The following is an 18,601-nucleotide window of genomic DNA, read 5'->3' as shown; positions in this document are numbered from 1 at the left end:
GCCAGGAGCCAGGTGCTTTTCCTGGTCTCCCATGGGGTGCAGGGCCCAAGCACCTGGGCCATCCTCCACTGCACTCCCTGGCCATAGCAGAGAGCTGGCCTGGAAGAGGGGCAACCGGGACAGAATCCGGCGCCCCAACCGGGACTAGAACCCGGTGTGCCGGCGCCGCAAGGTGGAGGATTAGCCTATTGAGCCACGGCGCCGGCTACCTCTGTGTCTTTTACATGCAAGTTGCGTCTATTTACATTTAAAGTTACTGCTAAGTAAGGATTGCTTATTGCTGTTTTGTTCATTGTCTGTGTATGTCTTACTGCATTTTTGTTTTTTAGAGATTTATTTATTTATTTGAAAGGCAGAGTTATACAGAGAGAGACTGAGAGGCAGAGAGAGAGAGAGAGGTCTTCCATCCACTGGTTCACTCCCCAATTGGCCGCAATGGCCGGAGCTGCACTGATCTGAAGACAGGAGCTTCTTCCAGGTCTCCCACGCTGGAGCAGGGGCCCAAGCACTTGGGCCATCCTCTACTGCCTTCCCAGGCCATAGCAGAGAGCTGGATCAGAAGTGGAACAGTGGGATTTGAACTGGCGCTCATGGGATGCTGGCACTGCAGGTGGCAGCTTTACCCGCTACCCACAGTGCTGGCCCCTTGTTGCATTTTTGTTTTTCTTTTCTCACTGCTTTCCTTTGTGTTTCGTTGATTTTTGGTAGTCATATGTTTTGATTTCCTTTTGTGTATATTCTTATAGATATTTTCTTTGCAGTTACCATTGCAGTTAAGAAAACCATGTTAAAATTACAGCATTCCCTTTTAAACTAATAACTTCAATTGCATACGAGAATACTATTCTATGATCTCTGCAGCCCCTTGAATGTCCCCGATTATATTTTTATATGTTGTATACCCACTGACAGAATTTTTAAAGTGTTTCAGTCTAAAGTCTGTGCACCCAAATCACTGTAGTATAGCTTAGTATATTTTTCCATGTACAAGGGAACTTTAAAAAGCTTATGGAAAATGGAATTAAAATCATTTTGATACTGGGGTGAACACTGTGGCATAGTGGCTTAAGCCGCTACTGCTTCTATGCTGGCATCCCGTATGGGCGCCACTTCAAGTCCCGGCTACTCCACTTTCCATCCAGTTTGCTGCTGCTGTTCCTGGGAAAGCAGCGCGTGGGAGACCCAGGTGAAGCTCCTGGTCCAGCCTAGCCCGCCCTTGCTGTTGTAGACATTTCAGAAGTGAACCAGTGGATGGAAGATCTCTTTTTCTCTCTCCACACCACCACCACCCCACTGCCAACCTCTGTAACTCTGCTTTTCAAATAAATAACTCTTTTAAATACTTACTTTGGTACAAAATAATTTTAAAATCTGTGCCTAGTATGTACTTTTTCTGGAGAACCATACATTTTCATGTGGCTTTGTGTTGCCAGCTGCCGTTCCTTTTAGCTTGAAGGACTCTAGTTAGCTTTACTTCCAGAGTCAGGCAGTGGCAGTGACGTGTTGTGTTTTTGTTGATCTGGAAAAGCTTTCGTTTTTCCATTTTTGCCAGTTCTTGCCAGGAACAGTATTCGTGGTTAGCAGTTTTTGTTTTCTCTTTCCTTTCAGCACTTTGAATACACTCATGTCTGTGAGGAAAAGGGGTGCAGATTGGTGCCGCCTCAGAGGACAGAAGCAGAGAGGAGACGGTACAAATTCACAGCCACAAAATAAACTCGCAGAGGTCGACCAGCTGCCAGCATGCACACAGACCCAGGGCCCAGACCCCAGAGGCTGGGCTTTTTTATATCTTAGATGAGCAAGGGGTGGGGTTGGGCAGTAGGTAGAGGTGAGCTTCTCCACACAGGATTTCCAAGCTTGGCCCACTGGCTTCCAAACTGGGGTAGGAATGTGGAGGGTGAGGGAAGAACAGTAAAAAAGCCCAGGCCTTGGGGTCTGGGCCTGTGCCATGTTTGATTTGTGTGCATGCTGGCAGTTGGTTGACCTCTGCGGATTTATTTTCTTTGAATACATTGAGTCTGGCTGTGAGTTCGAACCCTGTCTCCTCTCTCTTCTGCGCCCCTTTCCTTACATTTGGTGCCGTGTGTGAGGAGACACTAATCTGTACCCTTTTTCCTTACAATGTCATTTCACTCCCTCCTGGACTTAGACATTTCTGCTGAGAAATCTGTCAAGAATCTTATGGAAACTTCTTAATGTGTCACAAATTGCATTTCTGTTGCTGTTTTCAGGAGTTTCTATCTTTGACTTTAGACAGTTGATCCTAGTGAGTCCCTGTGATTCTCTGTGGATTTATCTCAATTCTTGATCTGTTTGTCCATTCATTTCTCCAGATTTGGGGAATTTGATTATTTATTCAAATAAGCTCACCGCCCCTTCCTTTGTTTTCTTCTTCTGGGATTCCCATCACACATTATATTGGTTTGTTTGATAGTGTTCCATAAATCCCTTAGTTCTCTTCATTATTTTTTTCTTGTTAGTCTGACTTGATATTTCAAATGACCTACCTTTTTGTTGATTCTTTCTTCTGCCTGATCACAACTGCTGTTGAACTCCTTGAAACCACTTTTCTTTTCAGTTACTATGTTTTTCAGCTTCAGGATTTCTGTTATATTGCTTTTTATAATTTCTGTCTCTTTGTTGATATTCTCATTTTATTCATGCATTGTTTTCCTGATTCCATTTAGTTATCTGTGTTCTTTTTAGCTCACTGAGCATCTGTATGGTTATTTGAAATTCTTTGTCAGGGAGTTCATAGATCTGCATTTTAAAAGTCAGTTTTTAGAATTTCATTTTGTTCCTTTGATTGGGCCATGTTTCCATGTTTCTCGATATGCCTTGTGATTTTGGTGGTGTTGGAGGAGGTGAGATTTAGGCATATGAAACAATAGCCACCCATACTGCTGGCTTCATGCAGAGGAAGACTTTTAACTTGTCAGCCTAGCAAGGACCTCTCACTCTTTCATGGTCTCATTAGTCCTCCAGTATCTAACTGCAGAACTGCAGCTCTCATGTCCAGTTTACTTCTGTTTTTAGCAGCTTCTAAACTCTGGGGCTGGGGATGGCACTGTTGTGTAGTGGCAAAAGCCACCACCTGCAGTGCCAGCATCCCTATGGGTGCTGGTTCGAGTCCCAGCTGCTGCACTTCCAATACAGCTCTCTGCTGTGCCCTGGGAACGTGGGAGACCCAGAAGCAGCTCCTGGCTTTAGATCGGCCGAGCTCCAGCTATTGCAGCCATTTGGGGAGTGAATCAGTGGATGAAAGACCTCTCTCTCTCTCTCTCTCTCTCTCCCTCCCTCCCTCCCTCCCTCCCTCCCTCCCTCCCTCCCTCCCTTCCTCTCCCTCTTCTTCTCCCTGTCCCTCTCCCTCCCTCCCTCCCTCCCTCTCTCCCTCTGTAACTCTGCCTTTCAAATAAATAAATAAATCTTTAAAAAAAAATAAACTCTGGGCTGATCCTATCAGTGGTCTAAGTCAGTGACACATACCAGTCGTTCAGACATAACTCCCAGAAAAGCCAGAATAGTGGGTGCATGATCCAGTTTTTGTTTCCATGCCAAGGGAGGATTCCAGCCTGTGTGGTTTCCTTCAAGTTGCTCTTGATTATGCCATGTAGGGAGACGGGCATGAATGGTGAAGCAAGGCTGCAGATTTTCTTAGCCCTTTTGCTGGAATCCCTTCTTGACTGTTACAGTGGCCTCAGTGCTGCAGCCTCTCAGTTGATCTCCACGGCTCTCACAGAAGTATTCTGGCCCATCTAGTTAATCTGCTGTCCCACTGGGGTGGTAAAGAGGGCCTGTTTCTTCAAGATGAACTCACTTCCCCTTGTGCCTTTTTTTTTCTCTTTTTTATTTTTCCTCTTTTTTTAACTTTTATTTAATAAATATAAATTTCCAAAGTGCAGCTTTTGGATTACAGTGGCTTTTCCCTCCTATAACTTCCCTCCCACCCACAACCCTCCCATCTCCTGCTCCCTCTCCCATTCCATTCACGTCAAGATTCATTTTCAATTCTCTTTATATACAGAAGATCAATTTAGTATATATTAAGTAAAGATTTCAACCATTTGCACCCACACAGAAACACAAAATATAAAGTACTGTTTGAGTACTAGTTATAGCATTAATTCACATTGTACAACACATGAAGGACAGAGATCCTACATGGGGAGTAAGTGCACAGTGACTCCTGTTGTTGACTTAACAAATTGACACTCCTGTTTATGGCATCAGTAATCACCCTAGGCTCTTGTCATGAGTTGCCAAGGCTATGGAAGCCTTTTGAGTTCACCAACTCCGATCTTATTTAGACAAAGTCATAGTCAAAGTGGAAGTTCTCTCCTCCCTTCAGAGAAAGGTACCTCCTTCTTTGATGGCCCGTTCTTTCTACTGGGATCTCACTCGCAGAGATCTTTCATTTAGGTGCTTTTTTTTTGGGGGGGGGGGGGTTGTTTTGTTTTGTTTTGCCACAGTGTCTTGGCTTTCCATGCCTAAAATATTCTCATGGGCTCTTCAGCCTGATCTGAATGCCTTAAGGGCTGATTCTGAGGCCAGAGTGCTGTTTAGGGCACCTGCCATTCTATGAGTCTACTGTGTATCCCACTTCCCATGTTGGATCGTTCTCTCCTTTCTAATTCTATCAGTTAGTATTAGCAGACACTAGTCTTGTTTATATGATCCCTTTGACTCTTAATCCTATTATTATGATCAATTGTGAACTGAAACTGATCACTTTGACTAGCGAGATGGCATTGGTATATGCCACCTTGATGGGATTGAGTTGGAATCCCCTGCCTTGTGCCTTTTTTTAAGAGCAAGGAAGGGCTTCCCACAGTCATCCACAGACTTTCCCTCATACCTCATTCTCTATATCTGCCTCATGGACCTACTTCCAGCCACTTACAACAAGGGAGTAGAATTACCATTTAGCTTATCTCAGTTAAAATTCATGGACTGTAGTTGAACTAGAGTCTAGGGCCACTTGGTACCTAAGCAAAATGGCTTCTATTTGTAAGAAGAAAACAGGTTAATGGCTTTTGGAAGGCAACCATTGTAATCATCCCAAGCGTTCAGTTGCTGTTTGTCTGTTTCAGAGCCGAAGAGATTCCTCTGAAAATCTTGGCCCACAATGGCTTAGTTGGAAGACTGATTGGAAAAGAAGGCAGAAATTTGAAGAAAATTGAACACGAGACGGGGACCAAGATAACGATCTCATCGTAAGCCACCGATTCAGATTGTGTCTGATAATGGAGAGCTTACATGCTTAACTAGTTCTTCTCTGTTTCCCTAAAACAGGAATATAACTAGAAATAATATAATTATACTATATAATATTATATATTAGAATACAATTATAATATGTAAGTGAAGTAGTGATCTCTATCGTTGTCAAAAATAAATATGTGAATAGTTGTCAGTCAGACATTGTCCAGTATGGATCTAACCTAAGTCGTTAGTATGACTTACGGTTACCATGTCAGATTCTATGCCAGAATGTATTATGAGAGAATCTAGCTTTCTACTATTCCACCAACACTTCTTTGTGATTTTTTTTTTTGGAATTTTATTTTTCCTGTTGAAAACAGGGACCTTTTTCTCTTTTTCACAATGGCCAGATTACAGGATTTGAGCATCTACAATCCTGAACGAACCATCACTGTGAAGGGCACCGTGGAGGCCTGTGCCAGCGCCGAGGCTGAGATCATGAAGAAGCTGCGTGAGGCCTTTGAGAATGACATGCTGGCCGTCAACGTAAGTGACGCGCTGGGCCCTTCCGTGGTTTCACGTGGGCTCTCAGTGTTCGCGGCTCTTGGGGTTGTCGGTGGGCTAATAAGAAATGCCTCTGAATAGGTATGCACAGTTTTTCCTTACTTCTTAGGGTAAAGGTATTGACACAGTCAGGAAGCCAGCTAGTATGCACACTTGACAAGGTCGTGTGGGTCATTAAAACCATAATTCTGAAGACTACAAAATGAGGAGATCTGAGGGTAGAATGTTTGTTAGGAAAAGCAAAACATAAAAGGGTTACAATGACACAATAATATGGACCAAGATGACTGGAAGGCTACAAACAAAAGTGAAAGGAGCTGATGTGATAGGAAAGAATTTTTTTCCTACATCCCAAACTTTCTGTAATACCATTTTGTAACTTTTACAATGTTAAAAACATATACTTTAAAATTAACTTTGGATTTTCACTTCTTGCTTGCTGAGCTGCACGTGTAGATTTCCGGTAAACGTCGCTCTCTGAGCTCTCCCCAGTATTTCCTTCTAGTAGATGGGGCTTGTTCTCCACGTCACTGCTACCCAGTTCCTGCTGCAGAATGGGACTGCACCAGTCTGACATTCAAAAGTGCTTAAAAAAAAAAAAAAAACAGTTGTCTCTCAGTGAAGCCCAAGCTCAAGCTCAGCTCAGAGGAGTGCACTTTCTTCTTTCTTTTATTTTCTTTTTTAGAATTCATTTGACAGGCAGAGAGAGATACACAGAGACCTCTAGTCCTCTGGTTCACTCCCTAAATGCCCACAACAGCTGGGGCTGGGCTGGGCATTGTGAGTCTCCCAGGTGGGTGGCAAGGAGACAACCACTTGACCCATCACCTAAGGTGCACATTAGCAGGAAGCTAGAATTGGGAGTGGAGCCAGGACTGGAACCCGGGACTCAGGTGTGGGATGCAGGCCTGCTAAGCCTCTCATGCCCATAGTCCAGTTTCAGCAGTTGTCAGCTCATGGCCTGTTTTGTTTCACCTGAGCCCTCATCTACTTCCCATCCCTCGTGGGTGGCTCTGCAGTGCATCTCCGAGCTGGGCATACTTCATAGAGAGTGGATGTTGACAACAAGCCCTGTGGCTTCTATCCCAGCTCCCTTACTGTAGCACTCGGCCAGGTCAGTGCCCCGTCCCCCACCTCTCCTGTGAGTTAGGGGCATGAAAGGATGAGGCAGAGGACTGCAGTGAGACTCCCCCCTTATTTGGATGTATTTGTCTGTGAAAATGTCATGTGAAGGCCTCATCTTCCTGTGGGCTGTGTCGTCTTATGGTTACCTTCTCTTTCTGGACATCTGGAAAAGCTACAAAGGGTCTGTATGCTCCAAACATCTTTGGCTAAACCAAACGATCGCTTAGATGCATTTGTGTCTGGAACAAAGTCATGTGCTGGGGAATACGTAACAAAATTGCTGGGTTTTCTGTATCAAATGAGGCGAAGGTTCTCGGAGAAGGCAACTTACTGGGTGACCGTAGTCACAGATGAAAAAACAGAAGGTGTTAGAAAGCTGGTTCACGGCCAGCACTGCGGCTCACTAGGCTAATCCTCCGCCTTGCGGCGCTGGCACACTGTGTTCTAGTCCTGGTCGGGGCACTGGATTCTGTCCCGGTTGCCCCTCTTCCAGTCCAGCTCTCTGCTGTGGCCCGGGAGTGCAATGGAGGATGGCCCAGGTGCTTGGGCCCTGCACCCCATGGGAGACCAGGATAAGTACCTGGCTCCTGCCTTCGGATCAGCGCGGTGCGCTGACCGCAGTGCACCGGCCGTAGTGCCGGTGGAGGGTGAACCAATGGCAAAGGAAGACCTTTCTCTCTGTCTCTCTCTCTCTCACTGTCCACTCTGCCTGTCAAAAAAAAAAAAAAAAAGAAAAGAAAAGAAAGCTGGTTCACTTTCAGGAGGAAAGTTGAGTACAGGCTGGGATGAGTGCAGTGAAAACTCGCCTCCAGCCTCTGTGAACTTCTCTGTGCTTAAATGTCACATCCGCAAGCAAGATGATCGTGAGGCTGGGGTGGTGAGCTGTCTTGAACCTGGGCAGTACCTAAGTATGGGGTCTGAGCTTTCCGTGGTTGGAGTTAAGAAATTGTTAATCTGTTTAAAATGTAGTCATTCAACAAATATTTATCGAATATTTATCGAGTACTTACTGCATACCAGGCACTGAAAACACAACACTGAGTAGGACAGACTTTGTCTGCAAGGCATTGTGGTCTAAAAGGGAAAGCAGTAACTAACAGGTGATTCAAATGCTGCGTGATGAGCATTTGTTTTAAGGAAACAAAGGCCTGTTTGGGCTCACAGACAGAACATTTAAGTAGGACCTTTGGGGAGAGGGAAAACTTCCCATGTGCAGGCACACCTGAGCCCAGGTGAAATCCACGGGGTGAGTAGGACTTAGCCAGGAACGCATGGAGAGAGGCACTTCTTTGCAAGGGAGACAGTGCGTGCAGGGCCCAGAGATGCGAGAGAGTGTGGGGTGTTCAGGGAAGGTTGGGCAGGGTGGGGACAGGGGGTGAGCAGGCGAGCAGCTGCCAGGGTGGCCGAGGTGCTCAGGAAGAGCCCTGTTTGCCCTGGTAGATTGTGTAGACACTCCCGAGGGCAGCAGAAAAGCCTTGAAGGAACGCCCCGGTCACACTGAGGTTGGCGCCCCACCCTCCTCCTGGACGCAGGGTGGAGAGGAGGCCCCGGTGCCGGTAGAGCTGATTAGGAGACATTGGTGGCATCCTCGCAAGAGCGGGAGGCTGACCCAGGCAAGCTGGGCCTCTCCGGCCTCCGCCCCTCATTATTTTTCTCCATTTCTGTTCCCAGCAACAAGCCAATCTGATCCCGGGGTTGAACCTCAGCGCACTTGGCATCTTTTCGACGGGACTGTCCATGCTGCCTCCACCAGCAGGGCCCCGCGGAGCTCCCCCCACTGCCCCATACCACCCCTTCGCTGTAAGTAGCTCAGATCCGGAGGTTTGCCCTGCTCTGGGCACCTTCAGGCAGCTGCATTGCTCTGTGCTGAACCAAAGCTAAAGCTTTTGTTCGGACGCTGTGCTTATTAGGAGCACTTACAGGCTGCAGCCAACACTTCTTGGGACTTCCTTCTAATGGGCAAGGTGATGCTAAGCCATCAGTAACCACGTGCTCTTACGCAGTGCGAGGGTGCTTCACAAAGGCCGTGGAAAAGTGGAATTAAAAGATAAGCTTATTTAGGTGCAAAAAAATTTTTAAATCTGTGTGTAGTTTTTTCCATAAATATGCATTTTCTACAAACTTTTTGAAGACCCCTCATATATGTCCTATCTTGGAAAGAAAGAAACTACTAGCAAATTCATTAAGTAGAGGCCCATTTGCTATATAAAAAGGATTTGTTAGCTCAAGTAAGAATGTCTTTAATATCTATTAAAATAATAGAGTACCTGGATGATTCTTGAATGTATATATACACAGTTCCTACCTATGCCTAAATCCAGATGCATCCCATTTTATTATTATCTGTGCTGCTGAAGCAAGCACGTATCCTATTTATTAATAAAATGGTTCTTAAAAGGAGATACTAGACACTGTTGCGTCTAAACACTTAGCATGATGCCTGGTATTTAGTAGGTTCTCTATAAGTATTTATTGTTTGAATCAATTCACAACAGAACAGAGACGGAAGCTACGTTTTGTGAGTTTTCTGCTTGTTGCTCTTACTCACAAGCATCGTTACCAAACTGGGATTCAGGACACTTGGCAGGGTTTTTTTTTTCCCATTCCTAATTCTTCTCCGTACATATTGCTTATTCTTTTTTTAAGTAAGCTTTCTTTCTTCAAATGTTCATTCTGCGTAAATGGGAACAATCAGGTGGGTAAACATTACCTTAGTAGCTACTTTGTAGGCATTGCCCTGTGTGAATTCCCAGTAGGTTTTTGAGAGTCGGGAAGAACCCACTGTGCTATTCTGCCAACAAAACACAGAACTGAGCTGGCGCCCACATCCTCAGCCACATGCACGTGCACGTTCTGCCGTCTTGCTCACGCCCAGCGCTTCTGAGTCACTTCCGAATTGCTCCATAGCATCCACCTCCTCTTGGGCTGAAAGACGGGACCTGCGTGTGTGTGTGTGGTAGGGGGGCGGGCTGAAGATGTGGTAGGAGGGGCTGTGGCAGCTGTTCAGCCACGTGGCTGCTCCGTGAGAGGTGCACATGCCTGTTCCTTTGCTGCAAGTTTGAGACCAGCCCAGCGTGGTACCTCTCAGTGGCACCAAGGCCCAGCCCGTTTCCTGGGAGAGGGGCTCCGCAAAGGATGACCTCGGAAATGAGGCCACTCTCAGCACCTGGCAGCATGAGGGGAGAAGAGCATAATAAATTAGACCACTTCTCAAACTGATAATCTAAGATAAGGGTCAGCACACTGTAGCCCAAGGGGTAACTCCAACCCACCATTTAATTTTGTGAATAAAGTTTTACTGGCAAACAGCCATGGCTGTTTCTTGACATATTGTCTATTTCTGTTTTCCTACTGCCATGCAGAGTTAAATACAGGCAGCAGAGACTGTACAACCTACAGAGCCTAAAATATTTTATTGTCGATTCCTGAAGAGGGGTTTTCATGTGATAACTGAATTTTCTCTAGACCTGAAAATGGATTTTGCCACTCAGAAACTTCCTTTCATCTGAGATTTCTACTAAAACAATAGAGCAGCCATTTTATTATTATATACTTCCTGTTCTTTATAAAACAGGTTTAAGTGAAATTTCTATTTTCATGAAAGCCATGTGGTTCCTGATTCTGTGCATCAAGATGAGATTCTGATCCAGAGCACACAGTTGCCTCGATGTTCAGACACGAGGGCTGCAGAAGTATGCGGCTGGGGCGGGCAGGCGCCCTCACCACGCCCCGTGCCTGACCTAGGACAGGTGCCGCACATGGGGAGTCTGCACGGAGGCTTGTGGCTTCTGCAGGGAGCCCAGAGCCACCAAAACACTCACACTTCTATCTCATAGGCATTCGGGTTTCAAGAGTAGACAATTTTGGTAATGCACTTCTTAAAAATGATTTATTTATTCATTCATTCATTCATTCATTTGAAACAGAGGGGGAGACAGAGAGAGAGAGAGAGATCTTCCATCTGCTAGTCCACTCCCCAAATAGCCATAGCAGCCAGCACTGGGCCAGGCAAAAGTCAGGAGCCAGGAGCTTATCCCGGTCTCCCAAGTGGATGGCAGGGCCCCAAACACTTGGGCCATCTTCCCCTGCTTTTCCCAGGCCATTAGCTGGGAGCTGGATTAAAAGTGGGGCAGCCAGGACATGAACCAGTGCTCAGAAGTAGTGCCAGCATTGCACGTGGCAGCTTTAGCCGCTACACCATACCACCAGCCCCTTGGGTTGCTTTCATACTACACAAAGCTCTCATACTTTTGCTGTTAGTATTCGAAAGTCAGGAAGTGTATGAAAACGGCATCATTTTCTAACGGCTTTCTGGTTATAAAAGTAATACATGGGGGCCGGCGCCGTGGCTCACTTGGTTAATCCTCCGCCTGCAGCACCGGCATCCCATATGAGCACCAGGTTCTAGTCCCGGTTGCTCCTCTTCCAGTCCAGCTCTCTGCTGTGGCCCGGGAGTGCAGTGGAGGATGGCCCAGGTGCTTGGGCCCTGCACCCCATGGGAGACCAGGAGAAGCACCTGGCTCCTGGTTTGAGATCGGCACAGTGCTGGCCATAGCGGCCATTTGGGGGTGAACCAGCAGAAGGAAGACCTTTCTCTCTCTCTCTCTCTCTCACTGTCTAACTCTACCTGTCAAATAAATCTTTTTTTAAAAAAGTAATACATATGTAGTATTTGTGAAGCAAATAATACCAAAATATAGAAAGCACAAGTTTTCTTTTTTTTTAATCTAAACCAGTGTTCCTGTGTATATGCATGTATGTATTATTTACATATGCCAGATTTTTCACCCTGCAGTGGAAGTCCTTGTGTATATGTTTTGGCTCTCTTATCCAATTGTTTCACAGAATAAATTCCTAGAAATCTCAGTGTATTTCAAAATGTCTATGGAAACTGAAACTAAAAGATAAGGCTGTTAGGCCAGGTGTAGTGGTGCAGCAGGTTAAGCTACCACTTGGGACACCCATATCGAATTTCAGAGTGCTCGGGATGGAGTCCTGCCTCTGCCTCCCCCATCCAGCTTCCTGCTAATACGCACTCTGGGAGGCAGCAGAGGATGGCCCAGGTGTTTCGGCCCTGCCACCCACATGAGAGTCCCAGATAGAGTTCCAGGCTCCTGGCTTCAGCCTGGCCCAGCCCTGGTTGTTGTAGGCCTTTGAGGGGTAACCAGCAGATGGGAGATTCTCTCTCTCTCTCTCTCTCTCTCTCAGCCTTTCAAATAGTAAAATAAAAATTAATTTCAAAAGATATATTTATTTTAGTGCAGAACATTTTTGAAATCTATGCATGGCTTTTTCATAATACACATCTTCCATGAGCCTTTTGAAGACCCCTCCTCATGTATGTGGAATACAGAATTTTCTACAGCAAAATAAACTGTATTTTAATTCCATTGTTAACGAACGTTTGAAGTAGCCTGGTAGAATTGCTGAGCTGAAGAATGCACACGTTTTACCTGCTGATGTGCACAGGGTGACCTTTCCATTCCCTCCAAGAGGGTGTGACAGGACCAAGTTCGGTTTCCCACACGCTCACTACCTATTGGATTAGTCTGATATTTGAAAATACACATTTTTTTATTATGCAAGCAAACCATGTTGGATATATTGGCCATTTTGTTCCTCTTTGCTGTGGTGTGGTGTGGTGCGGTGTGGTGTGGTGCGGTGCGGTGCGGTGCGGTGTGGTGTCTCCCGGGTTCATGTGTTGGGCTGGTGGAAAGCAGCTGGGTCCCGGGGGCTGCCTTCTCACAGGAGCAGATGAGGCCTTGGGGAACTGGACTAGTTCCCACAGCAATGGGTCGTTGTCGGTGACCTGGCACCTCCCCTGAGTCCCTCTGGCCAGCCGCTGCTGGTTCTCACCAGAGCCCTCACTCCCCCAGGACTGTGGGCCAGGGAAACCTACCTCAGGGTCTGTTACGGCAACAGAAGACGGACTCAGACAGCTGTCTCTGTACTGGCCGCCAGCAGTCTGTCGAGAATCAGTATAGCTTAGGTTCAAGAGCCAGAGTGTCTGCGTTTGAATTTCTGCACCAGTGTTCGCTATCTTTTATCCTGAGGCCAGCAATTTAACCTCTGTGTGTGTCTTCGCGTCCCCGGCTGGACAGCAGGAGTAGCTATAGCCCCTACATCACGGGTACTGGTGAGGGTTCTTTAAGAAGTAAAACTTGCACATAGTAACTGCTGTGTGAATCTTAACTGCCTTTGTCATTTTGTCATCTTTTTCTCAATGATATGTAGCAGCTAATCCTTCCTGAAGGCTGTTAAACACTCCTCGTGTTGTAAACGTTTCCCAGCAGTCTGTCATTTGTCTTTGCTTCATTTGTGGTGTCTCTGGAACAAATGGACTGTTGTGTGAAATGTACCGTTTTCTCCAGCCTTCCTCCTTTTATCCAATTTTCACCCGACTCGCACTCCCTAGAAGTGAAGCACTGCTATGTTTACACATTAAAAAATGTTTTCTAAACGTATTTATAAAATCGCATTATCCAGAAATACAAATAAGATCATACCATACACAATAAATTACAAGCTTTTTTGTTTTTGTTTTTGTTTTTGTTTCCTTACTCTGGGGATCTTTCCATAACTAGGCTTAATTTTCCATAATGGCTACATAATATTCCATGAATAAATATTGCATAAATCTACCATAATTTTCCTAAATGATATGCCCTTTTTAGATACTTGTGGCTGGCGCCGCAGCTCACTAGGCTAATCCTTCGCCTGCGGTGCCAGCACACTGGGTTCTAGTCCCAGTCGGGGCGCCGGATTCTGTCCCAGTTGCCCCTCTTCCAGGCCAGCTCTCTGCTGTGGCCAGGGAGTACAGTGGAGGATAGCGCAAGTCCTTGGGCCCTGCACCCCATGGGAGACCAGGATAAGTACCTGGCTCCCGCCATCGGATCAGCGCGGTGCGCCGGCCAGGGCAGCCATTGGAGGGTGAACTAACGGCAAAAGGGAAGACTTTTCTCTCTCTCTCTCTCTCACTGTCCACTCTGCCTGTCAAAAAAAAAAATTATTTATTTAAAAGGCAGAGTTACAGAGAGCCAGAGGCAGAGAGATATCCTCCATCCGTTGGTTCACTTCCCAAATGGCCGCAGTGGCCAGAGCTGGGCTGATCAGGAGCCAGGAGCCAGGAGCTTCTTCTGGGTCTCCCACGTGGGTGCAGGGTCCCAAGAACTTGAGCCATCTTCTTCTTTCCCAGGCTATAGCAGAGAGCTGGATCAGAAGTGGAGCAGCCAGGACTAGAACCGACACCCATATGGGATGCTGGCTCTACAGGCGGGAGCTTTCCCCACTATGCCATAGCACTGGCCCTGAGTTTCTGGCCTTTTGAATATCATACTAAGGGAAAAAGCTTTCTTCCATCCAAAATATTTTTTAAAAGTTCTCCAGTGTTTTTTAATACTAATTTTTAGTTGTTGGTTTTTAGGGACTGCTTGTATATATAATACCCCATTTATATGAAAGGCAGAGTTAAGGAGAGGGAGGGAGAGACACAGGGAGAGAGCTTCCATCTACTGGTTCACTCCCTAAACGGCTGCAATGACCACAGCCAGGAGTTTCTTCTGGGTCTCCCATAGGAGTGCGGGGGCCTAAGCACTTGGGCCATCTGCCACCGTTTTCCTGAGTGCATTAGCAGGGAGCGGGATTGGCAGTGGACCAGTCAGGACTGGAAGCGGTGTCCATATGGTACGCTAATTAATTTCCACTTTGCTTTCCTGCACCCACTTCATTTTCTCCTGGATTCCCACTCGACAGGGACTGGGTCCCGCTCTTCCGCCGCTCTCCTTCATCTCGGTTCTGTGCGGGCTCCTCTCCCCAGGCACTGCTAAGCTCTCCAGCGAGTCTGTTCTAGTCACAGATCCTCTGCCAGTTCTGTGCAGCCGATCCTGTCTTTAATTCCCAAGATCCCCCAGTCCTCTGATTGCTTGTTTCTCGTGCAGTGGACTCACACTTTATCCAAGTGCTGCACACGTGAGTCTCACTAGGAGCTCGGACTTTCTCTGACTTCTCCCTCATTCCTGGATCAACTCACTGGCGGCGTTTGCTCGCCCCACTTGGCCTGGCTGCTAAGTCTGTGTCGGTTGCTGATGAGTTTTAGTTATCCATCCATGTACTTCAATAAACTCAGTGGATGGCCAGCACTGCGGCTCACTAGACTAATCCTCCGCCTGCAGCACCGGCACCCCGGGTTCTAGTCCCGGTCGGGGTGCCGGATTCTGTCCCGGTTGCTCCTCTTCCAGGCCAGCTCTCTGCTGTGGCCCGGGAAGGCAGTGGAGGATGGCCCAGATGCTTGGGCCCTGCTCCCGCATGGGAGACCAGAAGTACCTGGCTCCTGGCTTTGGATCGGCGTAGCAGCCGTTTGGGGGGTGAACCAACAGAAGAAAGACCTTTCTCTCTGTCTCTCTCTCATTGTCTAACTCTGCCTGTCAAAAAAATACATAAATAAATAAACTCAGTGGAGAACTTGGAATCCTTGAGGGAGCTTTTTAATCCCACAGTCCCCAGGCCCGCCTGAGCCGGTGAATTCAGTGTGGGGTGCAGTGGTGGATCCTGGGCCGCAGGTGTGTGTTGGGTCCCAGTTGTACCTCTTGCTGGTTTGCCAAGTTCTAGCTGCCAGTTTCTGGGGTCGTCCTGAGACAGCACAGAGGCGCATAACAGCCGCCATGACAGGAGACCCTCGGGCAGGCTGGGGTAGCCCAGTGCACCTTCTGAACCCCGGGGAAGCCACGTCCCCAACACAGACCCCTTCCCCAGGCTGGGATCGCTCTGCCGGGACCCTGGGGCTACTTAAATATTTGAAGGTGATTGGGGCACCCAGCGCTTTCCCAGCCTGATTCCTGATGCTTCAGGACATCCCTGCAGCGTGAATCCCGTGTTCTCCCGTGATCACGTGCACGCTGCAGTCCTCCCAGGAGACCGCAGGGCTCCCTGGCCTCCTCTGTCTCGGGTGCGCACACCGACTCTGACCCGGAGGGAGGCAGACAGCAGTCTCTGCAGCGGGGAGTTGGGAGTGAACCCGTGGCGATGACGGCCCCCTCGGTGCATTCTGGTTGGCAGAGGGCAGGGGCTCTCCCTGGGCCCTGCCCTGCTACAGTGCTTTGTGAGGCCTCGATAGTAAAGCAGCTTCCCCGTCCGGAAGCAGCAGGACTCCTCCATCTAGGATGGCGCGGCCAGCCGCCGGGGGCCGGTGGGGTTCCCTGCTCGCCCTTCTGTCGCTCAGGGCCAGGGACCAAGGGTCAGCGCCGGCAGCCTGCGTTCAGGTTGCTTTTTCTCATCGTTCTGAGAAGCACATGTGCAAGCCCCCTTGCCTTGAGGCCGCAGGCTCCGCGTGGGCTTCGGGAAGATGCACCCATGTGGGGCCCTGTGACCGGCCCTTTCGTTCAGTGCTGTGTGTCACCGCGCAGGGCAGCCCTTGTACTTGGGCTCAAATCCGCGTCTAAACCACAGCCCAAAAGGCCCCGAGTGACCTTGCGTTGCCTGTGTCCCCACCGCGCTCTGCTGTTACTTGCGTTCACCGTGCTGGCCCCCCTCTCATTCTGCTAGGCCAGCCCTTTCCCAGCCCTGGACCCCCGAGAGCCCCGCTTACCACGTTCCCTGCCCCGTGTGTCAGACAGGGCTCTGTCTCTTCTGTGGGACTGCTCTCACGTTTTCTCTTGTGCCTGCCCCCCCCCCCCAGCAGGACGTAAGTTCCGTGCTGGCAGCAGCTGCTTCTGTCTGGAGACCCCGCCCCTAGCACCAGGAGCAGTGCCTGGCACACAGGAGGCGCGCACATCCTGCATGAATGAACTCTCACGGCAGCTCTGCACGGTCCAGAGAGTATCGGAGTCCGTCTGTGGATGCGGCTCGGGAGAGTCCAATAAACGCTTCCAGCTCGCAGAGCCACTGTTTCAGGCTCGGATCTTGTCCTCCTAAACGACGCCCGCCCAGGGGCTCCGCTGGAACCGCGCTCCCGATTGCTGAGTTCAGGATTTCCCTTTGACAGCTTTACAGCTGTGGCTCGTGAATCAAAGGGAGCGTGTCCTTTGCACCCTTCTATAGCTAATTAAAAGTCTCTCCCTGTGCCAAGTGCCGGGTCTAAATCTGATGCAGTGTCCGTGCTGGAAGTGTTAGAACCTCGTGTAGGGGCTTGTCTGTTCTTGGTCTGTTTTTACGGAAAACGAGAATCCTATTTCGAAAGGAATTATTTCCGCTAGGAGGCTGAAGGAACTCGCGCCAGGCGAGAGGAGGGCAGAAGTGCCCCTTCCCAGGGTAGTTTTGTCTGGGTGCAGCCCTGGACAGGACCTGCCGGGAGAAGGGGCGGGAGCTGATGCAGCGCTCTCTAGCTGAGCAAGATCTACTTCCTCCTTCCCTCCTGGCCCGCGGTTGCCAAGACTGCTGATCTCAGGGCTCCCTCTTGTGGGACTGCCATGTCACTGCAGCCTCTTTCCAAGTCAGAGCAGTCTTGCCCTGTCCCTCTTTTGGTGTGCATCACTGCCTTCTGTTTCCAAGTTCAAAAGGGAATAGTTTGGTGTTTTCCCAGTGTCATTTGCCTAATTCTAATCTGGAGCCAAGTGCAGCTGAGACTCAGGCGGTGCAGGATAGGGAGGTCACTGTGAGATTAGCTCAGGAGCCCCCAGATGGAAACGAGGACCCCAACTCCTGTCTCGCGCACGCCTGGCAGCGTTGGAGCCACCTGTCTGTAGCGGCAGCTTGTGGAGACGGTTCCATGTGCTCACAGCCGGGCACCCTCTTTCCTGTCCTGGTGATGTCCTGTTTCCTGGGCCATCTGGAGAGCACAGTGAACGGGACTCCTGTCTGTCTGCTGACTTTGGTCCATGTCCTGCCCCTGCGACTGTAGAAAATCAGGTGTGTTCCTGTCTCGCAGGACTGCTGCCAGGATTGGGTTTTCAAGTGGCCGTGTAACATCCACCACACGGCCTGGTGCAAGCAGGGATCCAGGAAGGCGCCGACTGTCTGCATTCTCAATCGGCCCACAGCGCTGGTGTCTCCTGTCCCCGCTCCGCCCTCCTCACGCCCACACGGGGCATATTTGTTGTTTCCGTCCCCTCTTCTCTTGATCTCCTTTTCAATTTCTCTGTTCTCTGCTCTGCACGCCTGCAGAGCTCTCTGCCCGAGCTGACGGGCGGGTCTTCCCGGCAGCACGGCCACCTGTTCTGAGTGACTCTGGGGTATCGTCCCCGCACCCTCTGGTCCTCTCAATCCACGTCTCACGTTCTCCAGTACTGACAAGTCACTGGCCTTGGCTCCACTCCCGAGGGCAGGTTAAGGGCACATGCAGGCGTGCATGTTTGCATGTCTGTCTGCTCGCACCCACGTTTATTCTCACAGCAAGTCCCTGGGAGGCCTAAAGCATAGCTCAGCGTCGAAGTGACAGACACATAGCCTACAGCCTATAGAGCCCCTGTGGGCAGGTGGTGTCTCGCCAAGCATTGGCTGTTCTGGGGGTGGGGGCAGAGCAGAGCTCTGGGCACTGGGACAGAGTGCCTGTCACAGTGGGACAACGGTGGCTTGAGCGTGGGAATGGCTGGGGGCGCCCACTCACTGCCTGATGGTTTCTCTCACATTGCAGACCCACTCGGGATACTTCTCCAGCCTGTACCCCCATCACCAGTTCGGCCCGTTCCCGCACCACCACTCCGTAAGTGCCCCTCTGTTCAGCCTCACCCCCCTCCCCCCAGGGCCAGCCCCACCTGCTCCTTGCCCTGGGAGTGAC

At 49.0% G+C, this 18,601-nt stretch overlaps 1 protein-coding gene across 6 annotated transcripts in view; it reads left to right on the top strand.

The window, feature by feature from the left end:
- The window catches only part of IGF2BP2 (insulin like growth factor 2 mRNA binding protein 2), a 173,384-nt gene that overhangs the window by 143,944 nt on the left and 10,839 nt on the right, over positions 1 to 18,601 (top strand). For 5 of the 6 annotated variants that reach the window (XM_089332079.1, XM_002716463.6, XM_089332078.1 and 2 more), the window contains 4 exons: positions 5,091 to 5,213; positions 5,613 to 5,748; positions 8,563 to 8,691; positions 18,458 to 18,526. In XM_089332079.1, coding sequence (XP_089188205.1) covers positions 5,091 to 5,213; positions 5,613 to 5,748; positions 8,563 to 8,691; positions 18,458 to 18,526 — 457 coding nt within the window. The remainder of the gene's footprint in view (positions 1 to 5,090; positions 5,214 to 5,612; positions 5,749 to 8,562; positions 8,692 to 18,457; positions 18,527 to 18,601) is intronic. The other variant, XM_002716464.6, reaches the window with a different exon arrangement.

This window comes from Oryctolagus cuniculus, chromosome 4 (assembly GCF_051225735.1).
Source record: "Oryctolagus cuniculus isolate XC-2025 breed Fujian yellow rabbit chromosome 4, ASM5122573v1, whole genome shotgun sequence".
In the NCBI taxonomy this organism is placed as follows: Eukaryota; Metazoa; Chordata; class Mammalia; order Lagomorpha; family Leporidae; genus Oryctolagus; species Oryctolagus cuniculus.
Note: the sequence above shows the minus strand (reverse complement) of the source record. Positions and strands in the feature narration are given on the sequence as shown.